The sequence below is a fragment of the Mustela putorius genome, unplaced genomic scaffold (genome assembly GCF_011764305.1).
Source record: "Mustela putorius furo isolate JIRA1106 unplaced genomic scaffold, ASM1176430v1.1 tig00537248_pilon_pilon_pilon, whole genome shotgun sequence".
NCBI lineage: Eukaryota > Metazoa > Chordata > Mammalia > Carnivora > Mustelidae > Mustela > Mustela putorius.
Window position 1 is genome coordinate 9,257,070 of NW_025422387.1, and position 27,307 is coordinate 9,284,376.

General features: G+C 52.1%; 2 protein-coding genes across 2 annotated transcripts in view; both read left to right on the forward strand.

Moving 5' to 3' along the window:
• The window catches only part of LOC101687023, a 46,874-nt gene that overhangs the window by 699 nt on the left and 18,868 nt on the right, over positions 1–27,307 (forward strand). The window lies entirely within an intron of this gene.
• LOC123386952 lies at positions 631–16,967 on the forward strand. The gene is made up of 2 exons (XM_045073692.1): positions 631–839; positions 15,046–16,967. The coding sequence occupies exons 1-2, from the start codon at positions 734–736 to the stop codon at positions 16,026–16,028; spliced, it is 1,089 nt and encodes a 362-aa protein (XP_044929627.1). The 5' UTR covers positions 631–733; the 3' UTR covers positions 16,029–16,967.

Sequence of the window (27,307 nt, forward strand, 5' to 3'; positions counted from 1 at the left end):
GGCAGGGCCCCGGAGGAAGGGGGAGGAGGAGGGAGTGAGTGCGCGAGCGAGCGAGCGAGCGAGCCAGGCCAGGAAGGCGGAGAGCGCGCCGGGCGCCGGGCAGGGGCGCTCGCCTCTCGCGCGCAAGGCTCGCCTCTCCTCTCCGGGCCGGCACCGCCGTTTCTGCGTGCGGCTCACCCGCTCACGGCGGCCCGGGGAGAGCCAGGCGGGCGGCTGAGTCCCCCGCGAGCTGCCATTCCGCCGCCGGGCGCCACAAAAGGCGGCAGCGGCGGAGAGGCGAGCGCCGAGACTCCGGGCTTGCGTGCTCCCCAGCCCCACGTGGAGCCAAGCTCCGCCCGGCCGCCGCTGAAGGGCTCCCGAGCTCGGGTGGCTCTCGGCGCCGGGCTCCCGGCATCTGGGCTCGTGGGGTTCCGGGGCACAGGCGTGCTGGGGGGGGGGCTCTCTCTTCCCCCGTCCCCACCCGAAACTCTGGGCGGAGACCCGAACACCCCGGCACTCCTGCACGCGGACTCGCGCCAGCACCCTGGGACCCAGCCACCCGCGGGAAAACACGTACACGCAAACACGTACACAGCCTGCGCCGCTGGCCCTGGCTGCGCTCCCCCCTCCCCCGGGGAGGCGGACTCGGGGGTTTTTTGGAATGGATTTACCAGCCCTTTTAGGTCTCTCTTCTATCTGAATCCGGGCTCCCCGGGAGTTCCACCTGAATGTGTGCTTGAGTATAGAGCAGAGAATGGAGACCCGGACAGAAGGAGCGCAGCAAGCTACTGGGCTCTGGGCCTGCCCCCGCGGAGCCGCTGCCCTCACCTCCCAGGCCGCGGGCAAGCTGGTAGGGGGAGGTACGTCCTCTTTGTATCTTCTCCAGGCATCCCACTTATCTCTCCGGGCACCCGGGGACTTATCTCACGAGAAGTCGGGGGTGAATTTGTAAAACAAACCGTGATACGCCCCCACCCCAGAGGCGAGGTGGCTGTTCCAGTTCAGGTAGGGTGGGGGCGTCAGCGAGGGTGGAGTGGCGGGAGGTCACTCACGAATCAGACCTGTTACCGCAGGCAGGTCCCTGTCTGGGTCAGAGGAGTCCCCAAACCCGCATTTCTCGCTTTGGGGGGGGGGTGCAGTGAGTTGGGCCCTCCCTGCTTAGATGGAACATTCTTGGGGAGAATGTTCTTTTACCCTTCCTGAGTGGAGAGCTTCCTCGAGTGGAAAGGAAAGGAGGGCTGGTTTCGGGGCCTAGGGGGTTAAGAAAACCAAGGCTTGGGGTGTGTGTGTGTGTGTGTGTGTGTGTGTGTCTGTGTGTGTGTGTGTGTCTGTGTGTGTCTGTGCGTAGACAGCCAGATCCGTCCTTTTTCATTTTGCCTTGCGGACCCCCAAACCCTCAGCCCCCACACTCCGAAGTGGGAGCAAGTGGGAGGTGAAAATGCACTTCTTTTGTGAGCCAACCGCCTCGAGATAGGGGCGGAACTTTCGAGGCGACAAGCTTTTTCAGCCTCGCATTTTTGACGCACATGGTTAAGAGCGCTTGGCGTCAGCGCTAAGAATTCCCTGAAGTCACCGGAGAGAATGGAGTGGTTTTTCGAACTCTTGTCTGGCTCGCCATCTCGCCCCCTTTTTTCCCTCCTTTCCGCCTGTTTTTTTTCTGGCGTCCTCTCGGGGTCTCTCTGCCGAGAGAGAGAAAAGGAAGGCCGCAGGCGCCCACGGTCTTGGCTCACAACGTCCCCCCCTCCCGCGTCCCTTAGCGGCCGGATCCTGGAGGGTGCCAGAGGCCAGGCCTTCCCCCTCATTACGCCGTCCACCGAGGTCACCGCAGGGTTTCGCGAGTCTCTGGAGGCCCAAACCCACCCCCTCCCCCACATTGCTCGCTGCCTGAGCCCGGGGCAGCCCCGCGGCGCTTTCAGGAGCGGCCCCAAATCCCCACGATCTGGTTTTGCCTGCGCTCGCCAGCCAGTCTCTGCCCGGCCGCCCAGAGTAGAGGGAAAGCAGTTCTGTAGGCACAGTGTGACTGGACGCATCCTCTCTCATTGCCCCAAGCGTCCAGATGCTCAAGGGAGAGACGTTTTCACCAAGTCCTCGGCTTCCAGGCCTCCCTTCGGTCCTGGCCGTGGGAAGGGAGCTTGCTAATTTCACTTGTAAATATCTCCACTCGCCTTTGGCCCCAGAGTGGACCGAGCGGGATCTCTGACCCTCACACCGCCCCCTCCCTCCATTGCCTATTTTTTGCCCGTAGTTCTAACTTAACCCCGGGGTTACCCCAGTTGCCACTCCATATCCCCACTCCCATTCTTGCTCGAAAGTGGTGGGGGGAGAGGAAAGTTTGCGGGGTTCTGATTCGAAAATGTCCACGTCTTGCTAATGGTCTGCAAACTTCCGCCAATTATGACTGACCTCCCAGACTCGGCCCCAGGAGGCTCGTATTCTGCGGGGAGGCCGCGGTAACTTGGGATCAAAAGCAGGAAGGTGCGAACTCCTCTTTGTCTCTGCAGGGCCGTCTCGCCCCCCCTCCCGGTGGGTGATAAACCCTCTCTGGCGCCGGCCATGCGCTGGGTGATTAATTTGCGAACAAACAAAAGCGGCCTGGTGGCCATCGCATTCGGGTGAAACATTGGCCAGCGCCTTCTGGAGACTTGTGCCAGGCCTGGCAGCAGCGGCAGCGAACCAGGCTAGTTGGGGCCCCAGCCGGCAGCTTTAGGGTCCAGGCGCAGGGTCTACACAGCCTTCTCTCTCGGTTTGCAGACCGTAGTCACTCTCTCCCCACCTCGTGCTCAACAAAAGACATTCGGGGAAACACTGCATGAGTCTGCCCCTGGGCAGAGTCCGAGGAGCCCTGCCTTAAGGGCGGGAGAAGGGAGGCGGGGGGGGGGGGGGGGGGGGGGGCTAAAATTTGGATCACAGGGGACCCACAGAATGTCTGATGTCCTCCAGATATTCTCGTGCCTTTTTGCAGGCCTGATTTTTTTTTTTTAATTAAAAAAGCCCCGCGTCTCCCTATCTGTAATGCCTGCAGTGTTTAAGGCCAAGCTGTGTGTGTGTATGTGTGTGTGTACGCAGATGGTAAAATGGGGAAGGGGCAGAGGAAATTTCCTACACACACACACACACACACAAATGCGAAACCAAGCCACTGCCCAGGCCACAGATGCGGCAGAGAGGCGAGCCTTGCCAGAGTTGCCAGGGAAGCCTCTGCTCCGTTCTCCTTTTCCCCCATGGCACTCCAACTGTAAAGGGGACCAACCGACCCTTTGGTGACTGAATGGTGTTTATCTGCAGTTTACAAAAAGGGGGGGGGAGGAGGGGGGCAAGGGGGGTGGGTAGGCGGGGAGGTTTACTTTGGCAAGTTTGCTGTAAATATTCTCTTCAGCATGTGTGAGGTCTGGCGAGGGACTATTACACGCTTATTCCCTCTTCAACTTTCGCCCCGTTTGCTGCGGAGCTTTTTTCAGTCCGAGGTGTCACTAAATTGGAAACTCTGTTGACATAAGGACATCCGTGTTTCTCCAGGGGTCTGAGGCCTAATTAAGAAGTTTCCTACGGTGGTCGGTCAATACATAAACTTTTCCTGGGGAGGGGCTCTCTGGTCACCTGGCGGAGTGGGGAAGTCTCCGTTTATGCTCAATGGTCCCCCCTTTTGGATCTAGGTTTTTTGTTTGTTTGTTTGTTTTTTAATTGATCAGCTTTGAAACTAAGTTTCTGCTGGAGGGCTCCGGTCGGCCTTGGCTCTCCATTCTGCTAACTTGAGACTTGATTTTCGGACCCCGGATCTCGAGGAATCTGCTCCCCCCACCCACCCCACCCGGCCCAACGCGTGCCTCCCTTACTGTTTGTGAGTCCTGCGAAATGCTGCTAGCACACCCCTCTCACATTAGCACGACGGTGCACCCCAAACCTTGACTCTGCTATATGCAGTTCTGAACCCAGTGGAGGACCTCTAGACAGACCAGGGAAGCTAGATTTTCCTCCTGGAGCTTTACATTCACTGCACGCTCCCCCGCCTCTAGCTTGCTTTAAGAGCTGGGTTCCTGGGGCGCCTGCGTGGCTCAGTGGGCTGAGCCCCTTCCTTTGGCTTCGGTCATGATCTCAGGGTTCTGGGATCGAGCCCCACATCGGGCTCTCTGCTCAGCAGGGAGCCTGCTCCCCCCCCCCCCCCCCCCCGCCTGCCTATGCCTACTTGTGATCTCTCTCTCTCTCTCTGTCAGATAAATAAATAAAATCTTTTAAAATAAATAAATAAATTCAGCAGGATTAAAAAAAAAAAAAAAAGACCTGGGTTCCTCCCTGGCCAGGAGGCTGCCCGATCATGAAGTTTGATGGAATTAGCCTCCTATCTTTCCTCCCTCTGGGGGCAGGTACCAGCCCTTCCTTGGACCAGACTGAAGACCCAATCTTTTGTTTCTTCTTCTCTTCGATTTTCTTTCCTTCTTCTTCTCTTCTCTTTTCCTTCCTTCCTTCCTGGGTAATGTCCCTGTCTCTCTCTGTTCATCTTTCAGGACTCTGGGACTGTAGATCGGTATGATCCCTCTTGCCTTGTTTCCTTGAACTTTCTCTTCTCTCCCTTGCATCTGTCTTGTTCTGTTTCCTCTTCTTGTCTGTCTCTACCCCCCCCCCAGCCTTTCACTTCTCTTGTCCCTTCTGTTTCTGATGGACTCTTTCCCACTTTTTCTGCTTCTTCTTTCCCCTTTTCTAGTTTGTCTGGCTTTCTTGGCCCTCTCTGAATTCTCTCTTGCTTTTCTGTGTTTCTGGATCCCCCCCCTCCAACTGTGCCAGTAACCAAGACAGGCTGGAGCTACCTCTTCTTGGGGTTCAAGCTGACACCTCCCTTCCACGCCCTTGGCTAAGAAGAAGATAAGGTGTCCTGAGACTAGAAATTGGTTGGGGTGCCTGGTGTAGGTTGGAAGTATCACCGTCTCCTTTTGGGATCCCCAAAGTCAGCCACCCCAACCCCAGGATCTCTCCCCCTTCCCTTTCGATCTCCTTTGGAAGGCGGGAGCCCGGGGTGAGAGGAGGCACGTCTGCCCTCCAGCCCGGGCTCCTCGTCCCTGCCTTGCCCCAGCAGCATGGGGCTTTCCTATAAGGCACATTTCCCTGTCCTCTGACAGCCCTCTAAATTATTGATCAGGACGATTCAGGGCAAGAATCTGAAGGGTGTGTGTGTGAGAAAAGATTGTCAAAGTTGTCTAGCTTGGGGAGGCAGTATTTTTAGTATGGAGACTCAGTTTGGCGCCAGTTGGTTTATGCTGTTTCTAGAGCGTCATCTGTTATTCCCTTAATCCATGCTTATCGTACCTCCTTCTAATGTAAATATGGTTTTGGCAGAAACAAAATGGAAGGATTTCACCCTCTGCATCATTCTTATTAGCACCTACCTTTCATCAAAGCCGATCGCTCTGGAAAATGGCAAATTTGTACATGGCTAGTGATTTAGATAAGTTGGAAAGGAAACAAGGGGGTGGGGGGATGAAGTGTGTGTGTGTGTGTGTGTGTGTGTGTTGCCTTTTATACATCTGTGAAGGGTTTCTCTCTCTCTCTTTCTCTCAGGAAAAGGAACTAATTGTGGTTTCCTAATTTCAAACCAATCTGCATCTTCAATGTTCTCTTTGTATGTTTTACCCGATTACTTAAAAAAAAAAAAAAAAAAAAGAAAAGAAAAGAAAAAAAAAAAACGCATGGACTTTTCTTAGTCCAGCAGAAATGAATTTGCGAGGAAGAGGCTGGGGGAGTTTTTCCTCATCTTATCTGACTCAGAATCAGCAAGACGCAGGCCAGAGCTGGCTTGGCCCTGGGGCACTTTTGACCACCCAACACCTTTGTTTATCCAACATAACATCCTCTTTCCAGATTTTCAGTCGAGACAGGTAAGGGTGTCAGTGGTCCCTCAGCGACTCAGTCCAGGAATCTGGCTTGTGGGGGGTCTAAGGGACAGAATGCTTTAAAAAGCTGGAGGAAAACCACCACAGGATACTCTCCAGCACCCCCCCCATCTGACCTGGAAGAGCAGACTGTCATCTTTCCCCGCTCCTTCCCGGTTTTACACACACGGGTGGTGTTGCTTGGTGCCAGGGGTGCGTGGGGCGGTGGCACGAGGGGGTGGTGATAGGGAAAGTGGGGTCTTGCCCTCCGAGAGCAGATGGGGCCCAGGGAACAGGGAGGTGTGTCAGCAAGGTGGGGCATGGCTAATGACATTCTGCTACTGCCAGGAAGGTTGACAGGGCCAAAAAAGCTGGGCTCCTGCAGATCTGCTGAACTAACTGTCCACTCCTAGCCACAGACACGTTTTCTCAATTGGAACACAATATCCATTACCGTTTCCCCGTACTGGATTTCGATTAGAGAGGGTGGGAGCAGAGAGGGAAGGCAGGAGATAAATGAAAAGGAACAGTGGACACAGAAGAGTGTGTGTGTGTGTGTGTGTGTGTGTGTGTGTGCACATGCATGCGTAGCTGCTCCTTGCCAGCCACACCTGTAGTCAAAGTCATGTTTTCATGTCTCCGCAACCCTGTAGCAGATAACACACTCAAGAGAGTCTTTTCTATCCAGCAAAGCCCCCAAGAGGTAGCTGTCCCTGGGGGAGCTACGGCTTTGGGCAGGGGTCTGCCTTCCCTCTGTGGGCGCGGGCTTTCGAGGACTGGCGGGGTGTGAGCGTTTAAGGTTCCAAGCCTTACTGTCCCGGTGAAAGTTGCTAAAACCCCTTCTCCCTTGTACAATTCTAAGGAAAATGCAACTTATCGTGATTCCAAGACACAGGCTGGTAGGGAGTGATTTCACCTCCTTCTCGGGCATACCCAGGGCAGGTAGGAGACTCTGAAACCTGCTGCTTAGGCTAGGGGGTGAGCCCTAGATTCGGGATCTTGACTGCAGGTCTGGTCTGTCCCTGAGCAGCTGCCCCCCCCCCCCCACGCAGGGAAACTCTTTGACCATACAGGCTCCTCACAATCTGGGACCAAGCAACAGCTCCTTCAGTGTTCGATCTTCTGTGATCACTGACCCTGGACCAGGGCCGCTCAGAAAACGGGTGTTTGGGGGAGGCATCGCTGAACCCCAGTGTCAGTCTTCATTACCTGACAATCTGGGTAGCTGCCGCCTCCTCCATGGGGGTAAAAGAAACTTGAGGCCTCAACAATGTGTCTTTAAGTCAGAGGTGCCTTGCTCCCAAACAGATCATCCCCCCCCCCCCCCCCCGCAAAGGGTACACGAAAATCTTTTAGACTGGATTATCAGGGAGCTATGGGGGGTAAGCTGGAGGGACCGTTTGTCCTCTGTCTCCCAACCTGAGCTCCAGGTTTGGGAGACAGGCTGACCTTGGCGACCCCAGAAGCCTTTAAAGGTCTCCAGCTTGGGATCTGACTACTTGAGGACTAGAGAAGTCTCTCTCTCTCTCTTTTCTTTTTAAAATTTGATTTATTTTTAAGAGGAAGGAGAGAGAGGCAGACACACACATACATAGAAAGAGGGAATGTTTGGAATTGTCAAAGCGCTTTTCCTAAGCGCTGCTTTTGCTGGCTCGCAAACCTCAGTTCATTTCATCTCCAAGCCAAATATTAAAAATCCTTCTGGCAGGCGGGCGGGAGGGCAGAGAGGAGCGGCCTTTCCAGATCTAGGAACCTTTCCTGGCAATGTCCTTTCCAACTTTTCCCTGGAAAAGGAAAACTTGCGCCCCCGCCCCACTGCCCACCCCCATGAGGGGTGTGAGGCAGAGACCGCTCAGAGCGCCCCATCAGGTCCTCGTGGCGATGGATTCCGCCCCGGGGTGCTTCCCCTACCGCCGCACCCGCCTTACCCCGGTTCCAAATACGGAAGCTGGACGTGTTCCGTGCGGCTGCAGGCCTCGCCCAGCGCGGAACCCGAGGAGAGGCTCGCTGCCTCGGATTACATCCGCACCCGGGGGTGGCGGGGTCGAGGCTCAGGTCCGGCCGGGCCCGGCCAGCGGGGGAGCAAAAAGGGTCCCCGCACTGGCTGGCCTGCCCCGGCCCTCGGTCGCGAGGAGGTGCTGCCAGGCCCGGGAGTCCCCGAACCAAGCGCCCCGGCTCCCTGCGCTCGGGTTACCTGCTCTCCCTCAGCAGCTCCCGGGGCGGGGCGAGCAGGCTCCGGGTGCGGGTGCAGAAGGCGCGCCCGCCCCTCCGCCGGAGCGCAGGCCTTGCTCCTCGAGAGCTCAAACTAGGGTTACCGGGGTTCGGTGAGGAGCACCCCCGCCCCAGCACCCAGCGTCTTTTTACAGGGGTGATTCCCACCTCCCCCCCTCCAGTCCGCTTGCAAAGGACAAAGCCGGGGTGGTTAGTAAAGACCTCCAGCGCAGGGGGTGCGGGGGTTACCAAAAATAAAGGACTAGTATAGCTCTCTCAGGCTCTCTAACTGATGAAAAAACAATTGCAAGGAGATAGCCTCCTGGGGAGAAAAACAAGGCCACGGAGTCGAGTCCTGGGAGAATCTTCGCGTACAAAGAGAGGGTGGGGTGCGAGGGAGCGTTCTCCTCTCCCACCGCTGGGGTGTGTTTTTACATGTTTTCTTAACAGCAAGTTCTATAAACAGGTCAGCCCTACACTGCCAGCCGAGGGAGTTTGAGGCTGTGTCTGGTTACGGGTGCAGACGCCTCTCTTTCCCTACAAGCGAACGGGGGGGGGGGGGGGGGGGGGGGGGACAAGGCGGGGGGGGGGGGGGGGGGGGGGGGAGGGAGCTACTTTCCACTTCTGACTTGGAGGGTATAGTTGCTTCTGAAATAGCTCCTCTTGTCTTCAGACGGTAAAATATGAGTTCCCCACATGTCTGACTCTGGTCTTCTGGTACCTCAAGCAGGGTTTGGGTAGTGGGGAGCGGGAGGGGGGCTGCTCTAATTACCTCTGCGCTGAGTGGGGGTGGGGCGGGGGGGATTCTCTCTTTTCAGCCCGGCCCTGCTGGGGTGCCGGGGCACATTATTAAACCCAGACGCTCCGTCCAGGAATCGGGGCCATGAGGAAAAGATTTACAATTAAGCCAATTGGGGCCGAACACAGCAATCCAAGTTTGCAGGTGTAAATAATGCTCTTGCTTTTTTTTTTTTTTTTTTACCCTTTCCAAGCGACTTCATTTCACTGCTCCCCCCTCTTCCCGCTCCCCCAACTCCAAGACTCTGCTCCTTTAGAGGAAAGTGGGGAGGAGGAAGACCAGTGAGGCAGTCAGGATTTTTCTATTAGACAAGTTAAAATACGATGTTGCACTCACTTTTATGTCCGTGTATTAATGCCGTGAATACCCAGGACAACTCCTCTGTTTCATTTCTCCGTCTAGAATTGGAGAATTGTTGGAGTCACAGAAAGGCCTTTTGAGTGTGGGTTTGTGATTTATTTTTTTATTTTTAGGGAATGAGACGGATTTCAATATCAGGGATATTGGAGTTGAGTTATTATAAACTTTTTCAGTTGGAGAGATTAGGTGAAGGAGAGGTAAGAGGCCAAAGAAATGTTGTGTAGTTGGGGTATCAGAAGATTGCCCCAAACTGAATCTGGAAGAGAGGAGGGCCCCGCTTTCCCGGCTTTCCAGGGCTTCATTTTAGATCTTCCTAATGTCTGGGGAGCTTGCTGAACCATGTATGGGCCCGACTTAAAGGCCATATTCCACTGCATTATTTAAATGTAATAGAATATGCAGGTGTGGTTCCAAATTGTCCTATGTGGGTACAAGTGTGTACATATGGACATTCCAAGTAGCCCGAAATATGAAATTAAATATCAGATTAAAAAATGCATTGCAATCACACCCCACGGGCAGACTCCCATTTGATCAATATAGACAGAATTAAATTTGTTTTCCAGCTACACAGCTACTCCTTTTCTCTCTGAGCAATCAAGTCTGCCTGTTACAAATTACCAGAGAATTGGAGAATATCCCCCCCCCCATTGTCGTTCGGTATTCTTAGTCTTGCACTAACCCGCTCATAATATATGTAATATGTGTGTACACAGGCACTTTTCCAAAAAATTAGCGATAACATTCCGGGTGTATGAAGAATGGTGTTTTTCTCCCTCTGCATTTAAGATTCCGTGCGTGCTGCATTGCCACTCTGGGACACCCATTTTGGGGGGGGGGCAGATGCCCATGGGGGTCGCGGGGGAGGTTTCCAGGCTGGGTTGCATGCAAGGGCAGGGAGTCAGAGCGCCTGACTCCAACCAGGATAAGGTCATAGGTGTAGAATTAGGAAGGCAGGACTTAACACGTCCGTTCTCAGCGAAGGGAGAACAAGAGTCACCAGGTCTGGGATGAAACCCCCTGAGCCGCCACAGGAAAGTTCCCAGACAATGGCGGTGCAAACACCTTTTTAATTTTTCCTCCTTCCTTCTTTTCTTTCTGCTCGCCTTGAAAAAATTCCCTGTCCAGTGCATATGTTGGGCATAAATAAAAGGGGGAAGGTGGTGTTGAACGCCGGGTGAACCCGAATCAGCCTCAAGCAGCGCGGGAAGTACGTGGGGAGGCAGAGGAGAGAGACGTGCCCCTATCTCGGAGGTGAGGGGAGGTAGTGGGTGGAGGAAGGGGCTGCTTCCCACTTGGAAACCTGCGCTCCTCGCTCCTGGAGAAGTTCGCCCGGAAACTCGGCGGAAGGTGCCCCTGCCTTCTCGCCGCTGGATGGCGCTCGGGGGGAGATGCGGCGGCGGACCTCGGTCCTCGGAGGACCCCGCAGGGCCTGAGCGGATCTCCACCGACGCGCGCGGGGTTGGGACCTCAGTTTTGAGCTTCCGCAGTGCCAATTCCGGATGCGCCGGGAGGTCAAGCCTGTTCCTGCAGGTTGGGGCGGGAGAGGGTCGCTCACAGTCTGCCGAACTTGGAAGTTGGATCCCGAGAGGCTAGGGTAGAACCGGGATGCAGGGGACGAGGGTTCTCAGCGCAAACTGGCGCCTCGTTTCTTAGGCGCCACCTGTACTAGCTCTTGTTTACCGGGAAAAGTGTGTGTGTACGTGTGTGCGGGGGGGGGGTCGTATCTGGAAAGGAGGACGGCCAGATAGGTGTGGAGATGCAAAACGGGTACACCCTCTTTTGCAAACCGGGCCCAGACATGCTCAGTTGAAGTCGGAGGGGCTGGCCTTACCGGCCTGAATTACCCGGAATTGGAAATGTTAGGGTTCGAGTTGCGCCCCGATCTAATGGAGCCCTCATTTGGAAGTGTCTCTGAAGGCACCAAAGAGAGAAGACCTCTCGCACCAGCCAAAGGAGGAGTGTGGCTACAGTATTGCGAAGAATAAATTCATGTGGCGCTTGCTGAGCCCTTACTGTGTTCCAGGCACGGTGTTAGACTTTATGATCTGGTCAAAGTGACGTAGAAAGGAAAGGGGGAAAAAAAAAATCCACCATAACCAAAGAGGTTCGCTGGCCACATGGTCCAGCCAGGAGTGTCTAACATTAGGTCTCTATTTTGTAAGCTCCTGGAAGCAGAGGAGTGACTGACTCATCCTATCTCCAACTTCAATCACAGATTACAGTGCTTGGCAATTGATAGGTGCTCAGTGAATATCTTTCAGTAGAGGCATAAAAGTCAATGAAGAAGGGGAGAAGGACTAAAGGGGTTTCTTCGTGCATTTGGAAACAAATGATCACTCCAGAAGTGCATTTTTAGAAAATCAGCATCAAACTGAGTGGCTACAATGCAAACATTCTGATATGTAAAGCGCAACAGTGTAAGGATGGTCGTGGGAAGGGGAGTTTGGGAAGTTTGGGGTCATGGACAGAAACATCCACCAGATCATCCCACAGATATTGACTAAGGGGCTTCTTGGTCCAGGTACCCTGCTAAGCGCTGGAGACCCTGGGTCCTGGCTGGTTTGATGCCCATTGTCCTGAGCCTTATTCACTGTGATGATTGTACCTGCCTATACATTTCCATTTTAAAGATGAGGAAAGTTGAGGCCCAGGAAAGGTGCGGTGGGAGAGGGATTCCGTTCAAGGTCTCTGACAGGAAGGCCAAATTCTGTCCAGCCTCAGCTTTTCTGCCTGCTGGGGTTGGTACAGCCGTGGTTTTCTGTTCCCTAGAAGAGGAAGCTGCGATCTTGGGCTCCCATCAATTTTCAGGAGTAAGGAGCCTACACCCACTCCAGGCTTCGTAAAGGACTTACCCAGATCTGCTCACAGCAGCTCTGAGCCCCGGGCTGTGCGGAAGGATCTAACTTCTACACTCCCTTATCCGTTTCTACCACGCAGCGCCTACACCTTGTTTAGGACTAGACGGTGTTGTCGCTCTTCATGGGCAAAAAACTGTGGGACAGATAGCTAGGGAGTCGTGCCCAAGGTCGCATTTGCTAAAAAGTGACAGCAGAAAAGCCTTTACAACCCCTTCCTAGCTAGGATTTTATGCTTTTGGGCAGACCCTCCTCCCTCATTAGTACCCCAGTGACCAGTGCAGTGTGGCTTAGTCGGTGTGTTTATCAAGTGTTTGTTGATTGAATAAACTAATCCTTTTTGTTTTGTTTTGTTTTTAGTATAACACAGAACTAAAAAAATGAAACAATGATCGAATAAAGGGGAGTGAGGTGAGAAGCTCCGTTTCCTGACGCGGTGACGGAGGGTGGGGCCGGCTTGGGTCCCCCGCGCGCTTTGGCACAGCGAGGCCACTTCCCACTAGCTTTGCAAAGACAGCTGTGATTCCCTTGCGTCTATATTTTAGTCCTAGACTTCGTTTGGTTGATCGATGAAGGAGACAAGCTGACCTACCGTGAGGTCAGTACAATCGCTGAGGCCCCCACAACCGCTGGGAAATCACCGCCGGAGCCGCGCTCTGGGTTCCAACCGGAAGCTTTCGGGATTTGGAGTTTCTGGATCCTTGCAGTCAGTATTGAACTGAAGGAAGGATGGGGGGAGGGGAAAGAGGGGGTAACCCTCCAGCCCCCTCCGAGTAAGCCTCTGGGTCCATCAGACCGGGAGAGCACTCCCCACTCGCACCCAGCCCGCAGAGTGCTGGAGAAACCCCCTGGTAGATTTCGTTCTGGAGCGTCTTGGCCTTGGAATCAAGCACCAGGATCGTTATGCAGCAGGTCTGCGCTCCGTAGCCCCGGCTTCCTCATCAACAAAATGGTTTTTTTTTTTTTTTCTGAAATGCTATTTATTGAAAATGGCATTTGTGAAATGTTCCGGTGGATGATAATGTTCTAAGACTTGCCCCACCCATCAGCTCATCAAATACAGCAATTGGAGGAGGCAAGAGTCTTTTCAGTGAGCTCCATTCTCCAGATGAGGAAACTGAGTCATGCAGAGAGATAGATAGTTCCGCAGCGAGTTAGTCTCTTCTGGAGCTGGGATTCCCCCTGGGGATTGTCTGTGTTGTCGTCTGGATTTTAACTGCGAGGCAGAAGGTGCCTGGCGCACACACAGAGTAGGCACACAGTGGCCACCTGTCTCCTTTACTTCTTTGCCCTCTGCGGGGAGAAATTCCATGTAACCCTTTCTGAGGCTTATCTGGAAACTGCCTTGGCCGGTGGGTCCCTTCCTTCTGGAAGCTAACGCAATCGGTTGGGTGGGAGGAGGGATTGTGAGTCTGACAATCCTTAAACTCTGGCAATCCAGCGCTTTCAAGACTTTTTTTTTTTTTTTTTTTTTTTTTTTTTGTACGAAGGAAGGAGTGTGTGTGTGTGTGTGTGTGTGGAATCAATATGGTCCAGACAGCCCTTTACAAAGGGGCTCCAGGCGGGCGCCTCAGCCTCAAGGCCCCCGCCCAACCGCCCGCGGCGAATTAATTGGGCCCTGAAAGAAGGGGCGACGTAGCTTCCAGTTAATTAGTCAAGAAACGACTCAAGCCCCAGCGGCCAGGCAAAGGCCCCTGGGGCGCGGGTTTTGTGCAAGGCAAATTGGTCGGCGGGGCGCTCCCCTTGGGCTCGGTAGGGCGCGGTGGGGAGCAGAGCTGGGGCGCCTCTGGCCGTCCAGCGCCAGGCGCCTTGCTCTCGAGCGGGTTCGCTCCCTCCCTCAGGCTCTCGCGTCCGTTGTCTGCTTCCCTGGTTCTGTGTCTCCTCTCTCACTGCTCTCTCCTCCCCACCCCGTCTTTTTGACTGGGCCAGAGCCTTCTCCGGTTCTCCCCTGCTCCCTGAATTTTACTCGGGTTCCCTACGCCGGCTCTCGCTTCCTCTTCTTCGGCCGCGCTGCTTCCCAGGTTCTCCGTCGGACACCCGTCCTCTCTCTAAAGTCTCGGTTTTGGGGCATTTGGGGTGGCTCAGTTTGTTTAGGGTCTGCCTTCAGCTTAGGTCATGATCCCGGGGGTTCTGCGTCGAGCCCCGTGTAGGGCTCCCTGCTCAGCCAGGAGCTTGTTTCTCCCTCTTCCCTGCCTCTCCTGCTCTCACTCTCTCATAAATAAATAAAATCTTAAAAAAAAAATTAAAAAGGTCCCAGCCTCAGCCTAGCAGGATCTGGAGCTGGGTGGTTTGGGGACAGCGCTGGGGATGTTGAGAATCCTTGACTTAGGGAGACCCGGTGGAAATGAGCGCCTGTTTTGGATCCCTGAGGCCTGCTGTGGGTTCCTGGAGACACAACTCTTCATCCTTGAGTCACCTTGGATGGGGGCTCTTACTGGTGGTTAGGAGGGCCCTCTAGGTGGTTTTGAAAGGGCATGGTAACCGGTCATCTTTGTCCGCATATGATAGGGGATTAAGGCAGACCTGCAATACCTGAGCAATAATTGAGCGCCTGCTGTGTACGTTCCTGGTCCAGCATCTCCAGTCATTCCCTGTCAACCCCTGGGCGAGGAAGACCAGGGTGTTTTCATCAAAAGCAGTTCTGTTGGAGGGAAGGGAAGGGAGGCACAAATCTTAAACCCAGTTATTTCAAGGTCTTTTTGCGCCGCGTGCCAACTTCCTTGCACTTAAGGTGTGGAGGTATGGTACTCAGGGCTCGGAGTCGCGAGTGTATTTCCTGGGGGCACTCCGCCAAGGGGAGGCAAGGCTGAGGGTGCCACCTTCTAGGGAGGCACTGGCGGGCGTCCGAATGTTTATGGACAGGCCGAGGGTCGCCAGAATCATCTCGCCTACCCCTCTTGGCTCCAAGGCCCGTAACCTCTCGGTCTCTGTATTTCTCTCTCGTCTTTTTGTTTTTCTTGCTCTGTCTCTGCTTTAGTCTTTCACTCCCCGAGTTGCACATGGAATCGGACTCCGAAGCGGAGGTCAGAACGTCCACCTGCCGCCTCCCGCCAGGATCCGAGCGGCTCAACAAGCCCACGTGGACCCCGCGCCCTCCCTGCCTCGCCCACCGCCCAGGCCCTTCCCAAGCCGCCTCCGGGAGGTCCTAGACTCGCGCGGAGGATTTCGGCGAACGCATGCGTTCCCAGCGGCGGCCCGGACTCGCGTTTTTTCTACCTTCTTTTGCCAACTTGGCCGACTTTGGCTTCACGCGAGGCGCCGAGGCGCCTGCGCCGTGCTTGGCTCGGCTCCCGTCTCTCGCAGGAGGCCCGGCACTGTGGTTTCCGCTCGCCACATCCCTGCCTGGCGCGGGCGCAGCAGCTTGGCGAGCTTTCCGCTCGCGCTCGGCGCCAGCCGCTCTGGGCCTCAGTTTCCCCGCTGCTTTCGGGTTGGAGAAGTGACGGCCACACGGCTGGAGGAGAAGGAACAGGGGATGGATTGGTTGGTGGTGGGAGCGCAGTTGCTGCGTGTGAAGGGAGGGGTGCAGAGGAACCCCGCTTCCTTTTGCGCTCCCTTTCACCGCGGACTTTTACCCACTTGCATGCACAGAAGAGGAGAGGAAACGCTGGTGCTGCCTCGCTTGCCATCCTCGGAATGGAGCCCGCCAACGCCAGGACCCCAGTCTTCTGTAAGGGCCACCCACAGCCTGTGTGCCTGTGTGCCTGTGTGCCTGTAGGCGAGGACAAGCCTGTCTTAGCCAGCAGGTGCACGGGGGTGCGCGGAGCAGGTTCCTGTGTGCCTATCTGCTCCGCTGGGACTGCTGCTGCTCCTGGCTTTGGGGCATTTGCAGACCCAGCGCTGGTTCACGGGGTTGTGTTGACACACCTCCCACTGAGATTTGAGAAGTGCCCTGTCAGAGCCTTAGAACTTCCCATGAGTCCATTAGCCCTTCCGAGCCTGAGCCTCGGTTACCTCCTCTGAAAACCAGGGAAACAGGTCCTGCCACAGAGCACATGGCACCGGGTAAATGTCATCGGGTGTGTACAGTGCTCAGCCACAGCTTGGCACCTAGTACGTCCTCATTAAACATGAGCTGTTTGGACGCCTAAGCTCCCTCTGCTCGGTCTATTTATCTCATCTACTCTTGGTATATACTTAGTATCAACCATATACACATACTCAAAGCATACACTATATATATTTAGAGTACTTAGAAGTATTTCTCTGTATATTCTTAGACAACTAAGTGGCATATATTAAGCCCCATCTCTATTAGTATCATTCGTGCCCAGTTCTGTTCCCAGATCTGCCTGTAGGTCCATTTCTTGGTCTCCTCCCAAGAAGACACTGCGGAGAGATGCTTTCTCAAGCTTCCCATTCAAAGCTTAATGCCCCTTTCCCAAATCCTGGGATCCCAAAACTGTAAGCGATCCCAAAGGTAGAGTGCCCCCTTCCTCCTCTTGCCTGGGAGTTGGGATCCCAGGTGTCCTGAATTCAAATCCAGGCCTTTTCCACCTGCCCCCCCACACCCCAGGTGAGAGAAGTTTTCTCAGATCTATTGAGCAGAAAGAGTTTGTGCAGGGTAAAGGAACAACGTTATGGGAGGCTTTGCCTCCCCATCAGTGAGGCAGGGCTGCATGTGAAGGCATTTCAGGCTCCAGGTGAGGCCCCAAGGCCTCTGGGCTGTCAGTGTGGTGCTGTGACTGAGGTCCCCACTCCCAGGCCCAGGCTTATGATCAGCAGCAGGAGCCCACCGTACCTGTCCCCAGTGCTCTGGGGCTCTGCAAACCATGGCAGGGGCAGCAAACCTGCCTGAGACCTGGGGGTGGATGGGTGGGGAGGGGGAGGAGAGAGAGGAGAAAGAAAAATGGGGAGAGGGACGAATGGAGGACAATGCCAGGGAGACGTGGGGGAGAGAAGGAGGGAGGGGCTGGGGGAGCGGGGAGGGACCTGGAGGAGAGCCAGGGAAGGGAGGGGGGGGAGGCACAGGGCGAGGACAGTTGGGGGGGGACAGGGGGGATGTGGGAGCCAAGGAAGGCAGGGCCACAGGGAGACAGAAGCCGCACAGCCCACCCCGCCCAGGCCGCCCTCCTGCTGTATTACTTAACATGCGGAGATCATCTAGCACCATATAAATGCCTCCATTAAATCGCGATTGAGCTGCTCCAACTGACCAGTTCCCGAAGTAGCCTCCAGCCCTCAGGGAATATGGTTTTCAAAACCATATAAAGCATCAGATACCAGCAACATAGCAGATAAGTTATCATTCATTAGGGGGCTTCCAGGGGCCCCCTACAAGGGCTTGGCAGTGGAGGGTGGGAAGCTGGTGGCCGAGAGCCTGCTGGGGCTGCGGTTCCCTCTTTTGCTCGCTAGCTTGGCCTCCAAGCCCCTCGGCTCCCCAGCTGCTCAAACCCACAAAGAGGGTTGGGTTGGTGGGGTCTAGCCGGCCAAGCGGAGGAAGCATTCCTCCTCCGGAGGCCTCCAGATTCCCAGAGCGCATTTGTAGAGATGGAGAAGGGTATCGCCATTTCCTAGAGGCTTCCTGTGGAGAGGGTGGGGTGGGGGTGGGAGCCAGGGGCCCCCACGAGTCCTGGGAAGGCAGCTCTTTGCTCATGGGGTGGGAGGCCCAGGGAGAGAGGAGGAGGAGGAGGGTTCACTAGCCAGAAGGCCGGTTCAGGTGAAGTGCCCTCTCCGGGACTCATCACTCTGTGGGCTGCCCACACAGCACAGCTCTTCCTCCCTGTAACCACGCCTCCTCCCTAACTGGCCTCCCAGTCTGCCCAGAAAGGTATATTAAAAGAACATTTTCATGGTAGCAAATTCAAAAAATTTCTTTTCCTTTCCCCTGCATCTTTTCTTTTCTTTTTTTCTTTCTTTCTTTCTTTTTCTTTTCTTTTTTTTTTTTTTTTTTGTTCTTTGTTTTTTTGTTGTTGTTGTTGCAAAGGCTTGTGTTTGCTTTGCTTTAACAAACAGCTGATAGGGTTTGCTTTAAGGGAGCTAAAAAAAAAAAAAAAAAAAAGTACCCCCAGGGCAGGCCGAGCCTTAACTGTGAACACGCATAATCGTGCATATGTGTGCATGTGTGTTTGTGTGTGTGTGTGTGTGTAGGCCTCTTGGGCCGGCTTGCAGTAATAAATGGGACCTGCTTCAGGTGCAGAAAGATGGGAGGGGTATCGGGAAGGAATGCATGGACAGATTTACACCTGTCCCTACAGCTGCCATCAACAACACTTACAGCCTCCAGAAGTGACCCTTGGTGCCGACTTGTCTGGAAGCCATCAGGGTTAGTTTTGAAGCAGGAATCTTCAAGTGGACCAGAGGGCGAGCCTTGCCCCCCCCCACCCCCTTGCTGTCCTCAAGTGCTGCCCAGTGGAGTAGTCTGGCTGCCTCTCTCATCCCTCTCTGCCCACCAGCCCCTCCCTCCCATTTCCTCTGTCAGACAAATACATCATTGACTTTCAGCTGCCTTTGGTCCTGCCGCCTAATGAGGGCTGGGCAGCGTGCGGGATTTGCAGCCCTAGTGCATCGTGGCCGTCCTCCCTGGGAGTCAGTCGGGTCTGGCCCCAGGAATCTGTGTGGGATTTCTGACTCCACCCTCCAGCCAGTTTCTGCCCCCTGCCACCAGCCCCACCCCACCGCACTGGCCCGACAGTTGAGTGACTGATACTGTCCAGATGCCTCTGGAATCTTGCTCCCAGTCTTTCCAGCACTCTGCCTGGTCTGCCCAAGTGGGGAGCAGTGGGCAGCAGACGTCCTGCCCTGAAACTCGTTGCCACCTCTCAGAGGCTGATGAAAGCCCCACTCAGCTGGGCCCTTCAGGACGGGGGACCCTGGAGCCAGGACACTCAGAAGGCATGTTTGACACCCGTGCTGGGAACTTCGAGTCCCTGGCTTCTCTAGCCCTGGCCCCGCAGAGATCTAAGAGGATGAGAAGGGGCAGATGGCAGGCCACCAGCTGCCAGAGAATGCCACAGGGAAAGGCCTTGCACTTTGCTGGGGGAATTAACAGGCACTGGGCAAGCCTCTGGCCTCAGTTCCCTTGCTGGTAAGACTGGGGGTGGGAGGGGTCGTTGTGACATAGCACACTCATATTTTACAGACCTGTTACCATCTTCATAACGATTTCCTTAATTTGTATTTTTATAATTGACTCTTTTTTTCTTTTTCTTTTTAAAAAGATTTTATTTATTTATTTGAGAGAGAGAGTGCGCACAGAGGGAGAGAAAAAGGGAGAAGCAGGCTCCCCACTGAGCAAGCAGCTCTGTGCCAGCACCCTGGGATCATGACCTGAGCCCAAGGGAGAATCTTCACCGACTGAGCCACGCAGGTGCCCCGGGGGGCTCACTTTTTCAAAATAGCCTATTTGTTGAAAATGAAATCTTTAGGTAGTGTAAATAAAGTCCTCCTGCCTCACTTTCCAGAAGTAGAAGGGAACCGGACCATGATAAGCAGTAAGAAGAAAGCAATGTTCCGGGGGCTCGGCTGCTAGAGGCTCTCTGTCTCCTCCATGATAAAGCAGGGCTCCCGCCGGAAGGGCGTACAAGCCGGGTTAGCACCCCTCTAAGACTGAGCTTAAAGGAGGGTCTGGGAAGAGACGGAGAGGGTACTTGTTTTCTTCCCCATGATTCAGAGCCAAACAAAACCACATTCTGCTCCTACACGTGGAGCGTGACATTTTGGGGAACACCTCTCAGTGGGCTTTCTTAGAGCTTTTTTTTTTTTTTTTTTTTTTTAAGATTTTATTCATTTATTTGACAGAGAGAGAGAGAGAGAGAGAGATCATAAGCAGGCAGAGGAAACAGGCTCCCTGGGCTGGATCCCAGGACCCTGAGATCATGACCTGAGCCGAAGGCAGAGGCTTAACCCACTGAGCCACCCAGGTGCCCCTCCTAGAGCTTTTTAAAAACACAGAAGCATTAATGGTCATTTCGTGTTTCTGGGCTCTGCTACCATCTTCCTCGCCATCACAGTCAAGCCTTTGCTTCATTTATCCCATCGCCAAGAAGGCTTTCACCGTGACCTTGTGGGGCCATGGACCCCTGGGGCTATCTGGTGAAGCCTGTAGATGCCTCCTCAGCCTGAGATTTTTAGAAGGTGTAGAATTACAATTTTCAAATAGAAGCAGTATTAAGCACCAAAGTATAGTAACACATAGGCTCCTTATTGGAGCATTCAGGAACGCCATCGGGCAGGGGCTCTGGCATGGTACTGTTGAAGTCGGGATGAGGAAACTGGCATTTCTCATCACACCTCTAATGTCACATGAAAAGAAGTACTTGTGGCTTCACTGGTGACCAAGTCGCCGTCACTGCAAAGCCTTCTGGGTGCGGTCACCTGCGTTTATCATGGAAGAAAACCCTCATTTCATTTTGAGTTGAGGAACCATGAAAATGGAGTGAAATCCCAAGTTCACAGACGCCTGAATTTTCAACCCATGGGCTCCCGCGCTCCTGTAAGAGTCTGTTGGAGGACACCAGGGCAAGAAACCCCGAGATGTAGAAGGAATGAATTAGGCTCTCAGTCTTTTGTGGGGACAGAGGAAGGTTCCCATGAGAAACAAGCTTTGAAAGCTGGCAGGACTTGCTGGTACTCTGAGCAAGGAGGAGAGGAAAGCCATGATCAACATTTTCAGGGCTATTTCTCAATGGGCCCAGGAGGGAGGGAGGTCTGCCGTGGGGCAGCTTTGGCTTAGAGAGCTGTGCCTGGGTAGGGAGGCTTCCCAGAAAGTGGCCATCAATACCCCCGTCCCAACACATCCTCACTCCTCCTCTGGGGGGGGATGTTGTGAGCAACTCTGGCCCTTCTAGAACCTTTGCCTGGCCCCCTGGATAAAGGATCCTGGGCTGCTTCCTTTTCTCTGATCATACCAGACACATTTGCGGCTCTGTTGCCCCAAAGAATCTGTGGACAAGACCCACCTCAGCATTGGGTAATCCCTTTGTAAAGATTAAGTCGGGGTTGCTGAGCCACTTAATCTGCCTTGAAACAAAGCTCTTAGTCAAGCATCTTTGCAAATGGCCTCAGGATAGTGGCGCTCACTGTCCTTGGTGAAATACAGCTTCTAGACCTCTGGGCTACTGGGACAGGTACTGGAAGGATGATTTAAGGGAGAGCCAGAATTAAGAAAGCTGGAAGCTGTTAGAACTCCCTCAGGTGGATTGGGTGTTGCTTAAAAGTGAACAAAGTAAAAATAAAAGTGAACAGAGTAACCTCAGCGGATTCTAAGGTCCCAACAAAACAAGTACAGAAGCATTTACTGACCAGCTACTTTGTGGAAGACCTATGCCCTATTCTTTGCTTGCATTCCAAGGTACCAGATCTCATACTCATGCATTCATGAACTCATTCATTCACTCATTATTCAACAGATGTTCCAGGGGCCCACGGCGTGTCTCAGGCTAAGAAGATACCAATGAGATACCAAACACAAAAATGATTGTCTGCAAAGACCTTTGAGTAGGGGGCAGAATGATCACCAACAGGTAAAATAAATGTTTGATGGTGATGAGTCGTTGGGAAAACAATCAGGGAGTAATGAATGGGGGCTGGGGAGGTGTTAATTTTAGGGGGAGGTCAGAGAAGCCCTCACTGAGAAGATGACATTTCAGCCATGACCTAGGGGAGAGAGGAACAAGCCTTGTTCCCAAGGAACAAGCCTGGGAATGACTGGGGAAGTGTTAAGAGAGGAGGCAGGTACAAGAGACCCATCCTTACTGGAAACACCTGCCCCAACTGGACTCTGAGGTGGCCATTCTCTCTCCGCTGTCTTGATCATTCCAGGCGTGCCCAGAGAGAGATACTGTTTCCTTCCCTAGTTTATGGTTGGGAAAGGTGAGGCTCGGAGAGATTAAATGACTTGCTCAAGGTCATTCTAATAGCAGATAGCAGAACAATAATTGGAACCCAGGACCCAGTTGCCCTTTCTTCCATACCAGGCTATGGCACATTCCTGGGAAGACAGAAAAAAATAAAAAGGGGATAGAAGTATGGCAGAAAAAACCCTACGAGTAAAATTTGCTTTTGTGAATCATTAGCCCAGCCTTATAGCTAGGTAAAAGGAGACCTAAGAGGACAAGTACTTTTTCAAGGTCACAAAGAAAGACTTAATAGCTAGATGTCCTAGCTCATCAGCGGCTCTTCTTCTTGTCTTGGCACCGTACGGCAAGTCACTTTGGTTCCCTGAGCCTCAGTTTCCTTATCTATAAAATGGTCATATAGTGGTCAAACCAATCATATTAATCTTCCACAATTGCTGAACAAGAAAGATAAGATTAGAGGCACCTAGGTGGCTCAGTGGGTTAAAGCCTCTGCCTTCGGCTTGGGTCATGGTCTCAGGGTCCTGGGATTGAGCCCCGTATCAGGCTCTCTGCTCAGCGGGGAGCGTGCTTCCCCCCTCTCTCTGCCTGCCTCTCTGTCTACTTGTGATCTCTCTCTCTGTCAAATAAATAAGTAAAATCTTTAAAAAAAGAAAAAAAGGAAAACCCCACTAACCATAATACTGTTATAACACACACTCCAAAAGACAATGATTGCACAGTGTTATGAAATACTCAGTTGGTCTCAGTGTTCTCTGATTGTTTCTACTCTTCTTACGATTTCATTACAGCTGGCTTGTTCTAGTCACAATGAGGACAAGGTGTCTCCACTGTGTTTGGGGATGAATCTCTTATACCCTCCTTCCACTTATTATTTTCCCTTCAAAAAGTTTTAAATTGAAATCATGGATCTGTATGGCTCTTACCATTTGCATCTCTGTGGTGTCCATTGGTTGTGTTTCTCTATCCCCTGGATTTCCTACAGTCTCAGTTTAGACAGAGAAGTGTGAGGGCTCAGACTTGATTCTTTGGGCAAACCCTCTTTAGAGATGGCGCTGTATACGTCCATCAGGAGGGGTATAATGTTACTTCTCGTTCTTCTTGATTTATGAGTAGCTTCTGATGACCATTTTCTGGATGGATCCAACGTGTCGTTAGGGGTTTGCAAGACGGTGAGATTTTCTTCTTTCATTTCTTCTCTGTTTATTGATGGACTATTCCCAAGTTTCTTTGGAAGATACCAAATCATTAAAAACCAAGATTGAAGGGGTGCTTGGGTGGCTCAGTCGGTTAAGCATCGGACTCTTGACCTCAGCTCAGGTCTTGATTTCAAGATCGTGAGTTTGGGTCCTATGTTAGGCTCTGTGCTCTTGAAAAGAAACCCAACAAACAGAAACACTTAGATTTGAGTAGAACGTCTGATATCTATATATTCTCACATTTCTAATTCATGTAGCTCTTCTGCTGAGTTGACTATGGACTATATATTGTTGAACTGCTCTGAAATGGAAATCAAAGAGGATAGCTTAAAAAGAAAAATAGATGCGTATGGACATTCTTCCCAGGCTCGGTGGTTGTGGTTTATTTGCACAATCCTGGGGCGTGTACAGCTTTACTTTTTTTTTTTTCCCCCTTAAATAAGTCAGTATGTCTCTTGCAAACCAAATGAGAAAGGAGCCTGTGGAAACTGTCACCGCGCATCCTTTCGCTCTCCCCACTGTTCCCCGATGCCGGTTGGGAGAATGAAAGGAAGATTCTGCCAAACCTGGGTCCATTTGGGGAGGGGGGTCCTTGGCGATTGGGCTTTACAAACTAGAACGTGCATTAGAGGAAGGTGTGCGTGTTTAATTTTTAATTTTAAAACCTTCACTCCCTCTGAGCAAACGGGAGGCAGGCAGGTCAATAGCCCAGGAGAGGGACTTTAAACAAACCACATTGCCGGCAGGTCCGCTTTGTAAAGGAGGGGATTTACTCTTCATCCCTCTGCCTGAGGAGTGTTAGGAGTGTTAACAGCAGAATTAAGGCTGGGGAATCTGGCAGGCTCCCTTGCCTCAGGGGAGGTGGGTTTGTGCCTCTTTTGGAGGCATTAATCACGTGTTTATAGAGGGGGAAAGGGAAAAAAAAAACACAACAGGAGGAGGACAGTGTGGGCTTCTCCATCTGAGGTCCCCTTCTCAGGTACCTCCCCATTCCTTCCCCCACCCATACCCACCGCCTGGGACCAGGTCGACTTGCCTTTCTTTGTCCTGGGTTCCAGAGCAACGTGGGGTGGGGGGGGTGCAATGCTTGGGGAGGTGGGGAGTGCGGAGGGTACGGGGGGGGGGGGAGGGGTGCCCAGGGTGATCCCCACAGAGCTGGGCAAGGGCTCTGGGTGATGACGGCGGGGCTGCCCCCACCCCCTGTCTGGGCTCCCTTGAGTATTTAAAATATATATTACAGTGTAATGTGCCCCATTCTCTTTACTTCCTCCCCACCTCACATGCACACCCTTTTCCCTCTGTTTAATCCCTGTATTTCCCAAGATCACACTCTGTACCCATGCTATGGGGAAAAAGACAAACAAACACCCCAAACTGTTATTTTCACATAAATATTTATCTGGAGATCCTGGTTTCCAATGGGGAGCTGAACTTGGAAACCTGGGCTGGAGGTGAACCTCTTTTCCACTATAAACAATTTGGAATTACACGGCATACGTGTGCATTTGCCATCGATAAAGAAGCAAATAAGCAGGCATTTTTTTTCTGATTAAAAAAGTCAACAACAACAAAAACATCAACAAAAGCAAAAGCAAAAGCAAAAAAATAAATAAATTGAAAAAGTCAATAGATTCATAGTGTAAATGTGAAATGTACAGAAAACCTTAGTCACAATTCTAATAATAATCACTTCCCTTCTTCCTCCCCCACCAGGCATATAGTTAAAAAAAAAAAAAAAAAAAAACTTTTCCTCTTCAGTAGGTTATAATGTGTACAAGGTCTCAAATCTAAGAGGTACTAAACCATAAATGAAAAGTAATTCTCTGGGGCGCCTGGGTGGCTCAGTGGGTTAAGCCGCTGCCTTCGGCTCAGGTCATGATCTCAGGGTCCTGGGATCGAGTCCCGCATCGGGCTCTCTGCTTGGCAGGGAGCCTGCTTCCTCCTCTCTCTCTCTCTCTCTGCCTGCCTCTCCATCTACTTGTGATTTCTCTCTGTCAAATAAATAAAATCTTGGAAAAAAAAAAAAGAAAAGTAATTCTCCCTCATTTCTTTCCCACTTCCATTCCTTGTAAGCAATTTCTGATCTCAATGTGTTTCTTTATAGTTATGTTAACATATACATTAATATATATGTATCCTTCTGGTTATATTAATATATAGTATATAACATACATACTATCTGTTTATATTATATACAGTGTATATAAAATATTTATAGATATGTGTGTGTGTGTGTATGTATATTTCTAAACATACATATACAGTTTCACTGATACATTACTTTCTTTTATTTCCTGGAATATATTATTCATGCCAGAATGTATTATATTTTATATGAAGGATGACTTTTTATTGTGAATTGATATACAGGGAATATATTTTTAATAATTCATATTGAATTTGACATTTAAGGAATCATCCCTCTAGAAAAAAGAGAGACCAGGTCAGACAAAGTGGGTACTCTGCCGAGAGATGGTAGCACATGGCATCTAGGGGTAAATCATGAATATCCACTACATAAACAGTAAGTCTGTCGGGCCAGGTGTTACCCAGACACAAAAGCCATTCTTCCTTGGCCTTTATCAATAATAAATGCGCTACCCCATCAACGGGACCTCAAGACTTTTGCCTACACTGCAGGCAGATCTTGCTAAATGGACAGAAAATGCCAGGCTGAGCAAGCGTGCTGAAAACATTTACGTCTTGAAACCCTCAGCAACTTGGCCATGTGTTTTAAGAGCATTGGCCTTCGAAGGTTCCAGCGGAATCTTTTGTGCTCTTTTCTGGCAAGGAGCACCCCTTTATGGTGCCCGTGCTGCTGGATGGGTCTTAAAATGAGCCTGCCACGGTCCCTCCGTGGTCAGTTCAGCCCACTACTCTGCTGTCTCAAATCCATTTGCAATGGCTCTAAAAAGGCTGTCAGGCGAGGCTGGCGGTAAATCTTTCCCTCCTGTCCTGAAAGGCTGACAGGAGAGAAGCTGCTTGAATTTTCGCCCCAGCTTTGCAAACTTGCAGCCCTGCTGTGTTGACCTTGTTTCTTGTGTTGCACTAAAGCAACTAAGCCTGCTTCTTTATCTCCGCCACCCCCACCTTGATGGCCTGGTGCAGAACTGAGACGTAGAGCTGATCTGTGGTTTCACGGCTGGGGAAGAAAGAAGGTCAGTCTCTAGTCCTTGCTCCTCTGGCTGATGGCTTTTCTCATCACATGGCCCCTCTCTTTCTGTGTCTTTGTGAAAACTAGTGAAATTTTGCTGGCAAACAGGTTTTTCTGGCTGACTACCCTTAAGACAGATGTTTCTCTTGACTGGGGGAAGCCAGGGACTTTCAGGAATGTTTGCAGGGGAAGGAGGTCCAAAGGTGTTTGCAGGAGTTCTGGGATGCGTTTCTGAACATACCTCCTGGGTAGTCACTGTCCCCACTGGTCAAACAATTTTAGAAAACAGAGCATCATCAGCTGGATTTACCGATGTAAGTTTCAGAGTTTCAGGACAGACAAGCTGGTGGAAAAGCCAGCTTGCTTGGGTTTTGAGTGCAGATGATGGGTTTTAGACTCATTGATTCCCGACATCACGAACAAAGCCAGTCGGACAACTTCTTGATCCCTTAGTACCCTATCCAGGGGCTAAAGCTTCTTGCTCCATCTCCTGGGGCCCCATGGATAAAATCCTCGGTGAACTTGAAAGTACAGAATGGTTGGAAGTTGGATTGTTATGCTGGACGTCATGGCGATAAGGGAAGCAGCTGGGAGTGAAGTCCACTGACATCTGTCCAGCACGCAGAAATCTTCCTGTGCTCCATGTTGGAAAAGTGTGAAATTCTGGGAGTTCCACAGATGGAGCAATAGAAGGGTTGGTTCAGTCGATATGCAGATAAGCTGCTCTTCAGATGTGTGGAAAGATAAATCCTGGGGAGCTACATGCTCCAAGGGAGGACTGGGTGTACAAATGTGCAAGCATAAACACTCACACGCGCGCACACACATACACTGAAAATCCGTGCAGAACTGGAGCTGTAGGGCATGTGGGATTTTCAATATTATTTTTGTGATTTCTTACTTAGTATTTCAGGGTGCTCCCCTACAAGCACCCAGAGGAGGATTTTAGAACCCAGGTCGAATCATCATTCGCCACCTCGCTATGCACCTTCCGTAGCTTCCATCGCTCTTCAGGGAAAGACCACATTTTAATTGGAGTTTCGAAGTTCTGCGGGGTCTGGTTCTGCTCTCTGATTCGATCTGCCTCAAGCT

Excerpts from the sequence above, each read along its gene's own strand:
- LOC123386952 (XM_045073692.1), top strand. The coding sequence starts at position 734 with ATGGAGACCCGGACAGAAGGAGCGCAGCAAGCTACTGGGCTCTGGGCC. Across the intron at positions 840-15,045 it reads GGGCAAGCTGGTAGGGGGAG|TCTTTCACTCCCCGAGTTGC; the intron begins GTACGTCCTCTT and ends TCTCTGCTTTAG.